At 33.5% G+C, this 7,575-nt stretch overlaps 1 protein-coding gene across 1 annotated transcript; it reads left to right on the top strand.

Moving 5' to 3' along the window:
• Positions 1-4,031: 4,031 nt before the first annotated feature.
• LOC124934912 (serine incorporator 3-like) lies at positions 4,032-6,367 on the top strand. The gene is made up of 5 exons (XM_047475404.1): positions 4,032-4,368; positions 4,451-4,562; positions 4,705-4,882; positions 5,629-5,866; positions 6,072-6,367. The coding sequence occupies exons 1-5, from the start codon at positions 4,032-4,034 to the stop codon at positions 6,365-6,367; spliced, it is 1,161 nt and encodes a 386-aa protein (XP_047331360.1).
• The last annotated feature ends 1,208 nt before the right edge of the window (positions 6,368-7,575 follow it).

A 7,575-nucleotide genomic window follows, 5' to 3' on the forward strand; every position in this document is an offset into this window, starting at 1 on the left:
CTCGGTCTAGGACAACTCACTCCTTATGAAAGCCTATTTAATAAAAAAACTAAGATAGTTAATTAAATTTATTGTATATTTAAATAAAAAGATGTAGTATAGTGGTTCAAGATAAAAATTAAGAACTTTTATTTAGTTAAAGGTTTAAATCTCACTAAAAACAATTTTTTATCAAGTTTTTAAACTAGACCCAGGGCAACAAAAAATAATTTTACATGTTTTCAACCGGAGATCGGGGCAGCTCAAAACTCGGGGCCGACTCTAAGTGAGAGTAAACACATAATTTAATATGTGTGCTGCATTTTGTTTGACACAAATTTTGTTTGTCATTAAGTAACAAATAGTTATGAGAAATTTGAAAAGAACTAAGAATTAAATGCTCACATATAAGAGGTCGAATAGTCTTGAAATCATTAGGTATTCTAACTCTGATTTTATAGGATGCCAAAACAATATGAAATCCACTTTGGGTTACATTTTTCACTAGCTCGTTTAGTCGTTTATTGAAAAAGTGTCAAACAAACACTTGCGACTTCATCCATTATTACAACAGAATTTGTAACATGTTATTGGGCATTAAATTATGTGATATTGACATCAAATTTCTTGTTACGAAATAAATGATACAAAGTGGATAGATTATTTTTATAAAATATTTAGGTACAAATGCTATTATTATGAACCCCTTAACTAAGGGTAGAGCCATGATTTAAAATATACATAGGCTACAAAAATTTCAAAAAAAAAATTATATAACAAAATAATATAAACCTCTATACAATTTAAAATCTACCCAGGATTTATTATTGAAGTTTAGATCTACAATTTTTACAAATATAATATTCATTAATAATAGAATTTGAGTTTGCACTTGAAGTAAATTATCTCTCAATGTGGATGGTCATAGAATTTGTGAAAAAGTCTTCTCCCATTTTATTATGATAAACTTTTTAATATTTGTATAGTTGAAAATTTCCGTTCTGTATTTTTCGTTGAAACATGTAGAGTTAAAACTAAACGAATCAAGTTCTCATACAAATGATATTGGTTCAAACTTGAAAAATATAAAAACGATTCACATAAAGATAAAGCCTATAAAATTGAATTATACAAACCCGGTGAGAGATTTTATTTAAATATAAATCGACATAATACTATTGTCATTTTAGCCCTATAGGTTATAGAGACCTCTTAGGATCGGGTACAATAATAGTAGGGGGGTCGAGTATTGTTGTGTCAATTCGATTTTAATCATGTTAGAGATTAAAATATGTTTCTATATTCTTCACAAATCTTCGCAAGCTCTTGAATGAAATCAATGGCGGAAATGCTTGCTCGATTTGAAGCGGCAAATAAACAATTGAACGGTGCAGAAAATAAATAACACAAGGAGTTTTATGGATGTTCGGAGATAAAACTCATATGTCACTATTTCTTCTATTTCCATAAGGTTTTTCAATAAAAGACTTTGATTCGTATAGACACTACACAAACTCAGTCAGACACACAAGACTTAACAACTGTCTTTTTTTGAACTTCTAGTTAAGACTTTGTTGAATAGACAAACCCTGTTTAACTTAAAATACTGGAATTTCACACAGAAAGGACAATAGGTGAATTACAAAATAGACTTAGAGCAAGAATAATCACAGCACTTAGCAGTTCGTAATTCGTGTGATTGTTCAGACAAACAAAGAGCGTAAATCGGAGATCAGGGAGATTCGTCGTTGTACTCTACTTTCTATTTATAGGGAGATTCGCAACGGCCGAATCTTTCTCTTCGATACGTGTCATCTTTCCTTTGAACGTACACTAGGTGTACAGAAACGTACATAAGAAAATAAATATTGGATCGTGGCGTACAGGATTGTACTAGAGAATATTCGTTGGAACGTGGCATACGGGACAATATAAGACATGGACTGGCAAAATATTTGAGTACGTGGTTATTTAAGTAGTTATAGCGTGTTAAGATGTCTTGGCAGACGACTGATAACAAACATTACTGATTGCTAAGTTGATGAGCTGAGTAGATAAGTAGACGCTTCTTCAGACGGCTGCTGAAGCAAGGCATCTGCTCACACTTCTTTAGACTACACGTTTGTAGAAGTTAGACGTCTGTTCGCACTTCTTCAGACTACATGTCTGATGAAGTTAGAAGTTTGCTCGCACTTCTTCAGACTACATGTCTGATGAAGTTAGACGTCTGCTCGCACACTTCTTCAGACTACACGTCTGATGAAGCTAGACGTATGCTCGCGCACTTCTTCAGACTACACGTCTAATGAAGTTAGACATCTTCTCGCGCACTTTTTCAGACTACACGTCTGATGAAGTTAGACGTCTTCTCGCACACTTCTTCAAACTACACGTCTGTTGAAGCTAGACGTCTTCTCGCGCACTTCTTCAGACTACACGTCTGATAAAGCTAGACGTCTTCTCGCGCACTTCTTCAGACTACACGTCTGATGAAGCTAGACGTCTGCTCGCACACTTCTTCAGCCTGCACGTATGATGAAGTTAAACGTCTACTAGCACTTCTTGAGACTGCACGTCTGTTGAAGTTAGACGTCTGATCGCGCTTGCTCAAACAACACGTCTGATAGAAGGAAGACGTCTTCAGACGTACCTACGCAAAGACAATTTACACAACTTAGTTTTGTTCAGACCACATCATTAAAACTATGTCGTATTGAATTAAACTTATGCACCTAAGTTTATTAAGACGTTTTTCCTTAATTAATTATTTCTCTTTTAATTAATTTTCTTTTTTTTATTTAACTTAATCCAATAAGAATTAGTGAGAAAAAAAATTGAAATTTTAAAGTAGAGTTTAAGAATATATTTTTTAATTAGGTGGATAATTTAATGGTGGGGTAAATATATTTAATTTTGAATGACTAAATTAGATAATTTTTCATTAGGAATATATAAATTATATATATATATTATTGAGTTGGACGATTTATTTAAGAATTAATAAATTAATATGTTGTTTAATTATGAATAAATATATTAAATAGTATATTAGTAATAATAGTTGAGATCTGATTGTTTGTTTAGAAATTAATAAATTAAGATTTTATTTAATTATGAATTGTATATTATAGTAGGAGGAGTTGTTGGGCGTCCAGACTGTTTATTTCCAAATTAATAAGTTTAGGTAATTATTTAATTATGAATATACATATATTAGTCCCTCCTAGCTATAGTTGGTTCCACGTTTCCTTTATTCCCGTATAGACCATTAAACTATAGAAAAAACTCCAAGTTACAATCATTTCATTAATTTATGTGTTTATTTTTCATTTATAATTTTACACTTCTTAAATTTAAATAACACATCCCTATTTTATTTCAAAAAAAACAAGCCCAAACATATAATATACATCTCCACGTGTAAAGGCATCTTACGATCCATATTAGACTGATTATATTCTTAATTTTAATTGTTCAAATAATGACAACATTACAGAATTAATTATTTTTAACCATATTTTGGAAACTATATTATATGTCCAAAATCAATTGGACTTATATTCAGGACGGATTCAACTACAAGGCTGCCCCGGCTTGGTAGTCCAAAATATTTTGTATGTATTTGACAATGACAGTAAATTATCGTCGTTATAGATGATTTTCCGTCGCTAAAAGTTTTGCGACAGCAAATTTGGTTTATTTTATTTGTTTACTTGATATTATTATCAAATTAGCCCGGATAGAGTTTTAATAAAAACTTTGTCCGTGTAGATTTTAAATCCTGACTCTGCTCTTGCCATATTATAAATACGGATTTGAGATATTTATAAAAAAAAATGATAAAATTCTAATAACACAATAACAAAAAAACAAATCATACCAACTCTTATGTGATCTTGAGGTTTATCATTGTTTTATGATATTTTTAATTTTAGTTAAAGTTTTGACTTTGGAGTTTGTTCAATTCACCCACCTAAGTCATAGAGACAACCTCACAGCTAACTGCCAACGGTTCTGTGTGTGTGTGAAGAGAGAAACTGCGACGGTGAAAGATGTCTTGCTGTGCGTCCCTTACATGCGGTCTATGCACCTCAGTGACTTCCACCATCTCCAAGCGTTCAGCTCGAATCGCTTATTGCGGTCTCTTCGGTATCTCCTTGATTGTCTCATTAGTTCTTAGGGAATGGTATCAGATAGAAGCTGTTCTTCGTGTCAGCTTGGGGAACTTCTTGTTTTTTGCAATACTAGCCTTTGTAATGATTGGAGTAAATGATCAAAATGACCAACGTGATTCATGGCATTATGGTGGATGGGCTGCTAAAGCTACAATTTGGCTCCTGTTCATTGTCCTTATGTTTTTCATGCCAGATATGGTTGTAACAATTTATGGTATTCTTTGAATATCCATTACAAACTGCTAGCTGTTTTTTATGTTTAGGATCAACAACTCATTTCATGTCTGCATTTGCAGGAGTCTTATCAAAATTTGGTGCTGGTCTATTTCTGTTTGTGCAAGTCATATTATTATTAGATGCCACACACTCATGGAATGATTCATGGGTTGCTAAAGATGAACACAAATGGTTAGAACATTTTCTTCTTTATATTTCGAAACACCTGTTGTTTTTGTTCTGTTTCTGTATCTAAAACGAATCCAAAAACAAAACAAAAAAATGACTGTTGCGTTGTTTATTTGAGGTATTTTGCATTTTTTTTCTTTCTCAGGTATATTGTTACTTTACTTGTGATCACAGTTATATGCTATATTGCAGCATTTACAATTTCAGGACTTCTATTTATCTGGTTTAACCCTTCTGGCCATGATTGTGGTCTCAATGTCTTCTTTATAGTCATGACCATGGTTCTTGCCTTCTCCTTTGGTATAATAGCATTACATCCTCAGGTAATTAGCCATTTTGTATAGCACTTCTTTGCTTATATATATTTTTCAAGTTTTGTTCTTCTTCCTCTTCGTTTTTGTTGTTTTAAAAGCAATAAAACATATTAAGACAACATATGCATAATAGCCTAGTATATCTTGGTTGCAAATGCATGTAAATGATTGACTTTTTATTCATTGATAGTTTTTTTTCATCAGTTCAATTCCATTAATATGAAATAACCAAGTTACAACTTGTAAAATAGGACCAAGCAAATTAAGCAAGCAAACATGAAACAACCATCACTACTAATAGATGTTAAACATACCCAAGACACCCATGAGACTCTTGAACTAAGAAATTAAGATTTCAAGTTCAATTCCTACACTGAAAGCACCTCTAGGATTGTGTAAAAAAAAGTTGGATGATGGGATACCACAACCTCCAAGGCCAATGTTACTATTATTCGTTTGAGTTCCAATTTGCACATTCCTATTTGGAAACACTTTTTGGAGATGGGTCTGAGTTTGGACGAGAAAATGTTAATAAATTTATTCATAAACACATTTTGTTAAAATATCTTTAGATAAGATAATATTCTGAAGCATTAATTTGTTGATTTTTCTTGTCCAAACCCAAATTTTTTCGTGTCCAAACCCAAACATAGATTCAGATCTAGGAAGTGTTTCAAAATTGAGCACATCATCTGTGGGACTTGTGTTTTATGATAGTAAAAAACATTTAAAACTTCAGTTATGATTTGGATTAGGTGAATGGGAGTCTCCTACCAGCATCTGTGGTCTCTGTTTATTGCGTTTATATCTGCAATACAGCTGTCTCTTGTGAGCCTCGAAACTACGAGTGCAATACTCTCCACAACAGCACTGCAGCATCGACTATTACACTTGCTCTAGGGATGCTCACTACAGTTCTCTCGGTTCTTTATTCTGCTCTTCATGCTGGATCCTCCACAACATTTTTATCTCCACCATCCTCACCAAAGTCAGGTACTCATTTATGATGTGTTTTATAGCTAGAGATCCACATTATTTGATCTTACTGTAAAAAAGTTGGCAAAGGTTGTATGAGTTAGTATTTCTTTTTCTATTTTCAAGATTTATGAGGAGGCAAAATGAAGTCATAGTTTATTTATATTGTATAAGATATTAAGAAATTACTTGATTATCTTTTAAACATGAACTTCCATTGCAGGCGGGAAGAAGTCTCTACTTAGTGATAAGGATATGGAAGATGGGAAAGACGAGAAAGAAAAGGAAGCAAAACCAGTGAGTTACTCATATACATTCTTCCATCTCATTTTTGCTCTGGCTAGCATGTACTCTGCCATGCTTCTTTCGGGTTGGACCAACTCTTCGGAGAGCTCAGACTATATTGATGTTGGGTGGACTTCGGTTTGGGTCAGGATCTGCACTCTGTGGGTCACTGCTGGCCTTTATGTCTGGACTCTTGTTTCTCCTTTGATCATGACCGATTTTGGGGTTTTTTAAGCAATTCCTCTTGTTATCATCGGCTTGTACTTGGTGTTAAGAACACAAATCACAAGGTATGTGTAAATAAAGATTGTATTGGCTGTCTAACATGAGGGTGGTTGTATTGGTATGTAGTACTTTTTTTAAAATTGGTGATCAAACCTTGAACATACAACTTCCTTACACTTAACCACTAAGTCAAACGAGCCTTCTCTATCATTATGTAGTAATATTCTGTAAATTTGCATTATAGTAGAAATTCAAGAATCTTTAGTTCACTTTGGTTGCTTCTGTCACTAGTTTATACATTGATAGTTGCCTCAACTAGAAGTTCAGTTGATGAACACCTATTTTTCCTTTTTGATTCCTAAACAACATTATAGCTAATCAGGAATTATCTTTTTGATTCCTAAACATTAATGCGAATAAGGAATTGTTTTCTATCGATAAGAAGTTTATCGTCTGACTGGATCTGGTCAGCTGAATTATGTCCAACGGTTGCTGATTGGATATCTGGCTCTGAACTAGGTAGAACAGGAGACTCATAACCGTTTAGGAGGGAATTAGGCTTCTTGGAATTGTCATCTAATGAATATTCCGTGGTATTATTAAAAAGTGTCCCCATGTCTTTTAACAATTCCATCATAGCTACTCTGAACATCTGTTTTGTTTCTTTTTTCCGCAAAGATTTAGACAGGAAAACAAAGAGCAACAAAGATAAGTAACCATCTACATCAAGATTTCAAGTCGTAGAGCAATGTCATATGCAGCTCAGCTCACCCATTCTTCTTCTTCTTCCAAGTTGGAAGGAAAGTCAGACAAGCTATTATCAAGTGAGTACTGAAGGTAATCATCAACATCTATAGAATCCGGGACATGGGGCCCATATGGATGGCCATCAGAGAGTTCAAAACTAATCATGTTTGAAGATGACAGCCTCAGCTTATTCTGAATCCTTCCTGGAGCACAGCGTGAATTCTGTGGTTAAATTTCATTGTTTTCATCACATGGGTCATAAGCTCTTGCAAATGGCAATGTCTTGGGGCCTAGGAAAGTCACTTAAAGAAGATATTATCTCTACAAAAATAGTTCATCTCTAGTTTCACTTTCTTTTTTGTGCTTTTGCGTACCTCGATTCGACTAATCCTTAGGATGGTTTGAATAGAATATAAGACCATAGATTAGTAAACCCCTAACTTCAAGCTTCTTTCAGTGAGTTCTAGTTT

This window comes from Impatiens glandulifera, chromosome 4, assembly GCF_907164915.1.
Source record: "Impatiens glandulifera chromosome 4, dImpGla2.1, whole genome shotgun sequence".
NCBI classification, from domain to species: domain Eukaryota; kingdom Viridiplantae; phylum Streptophyta; class Magnoliopsida; order Ericales; family Balsaminaceae; genus Impatiens; species Impatiens glandulifera.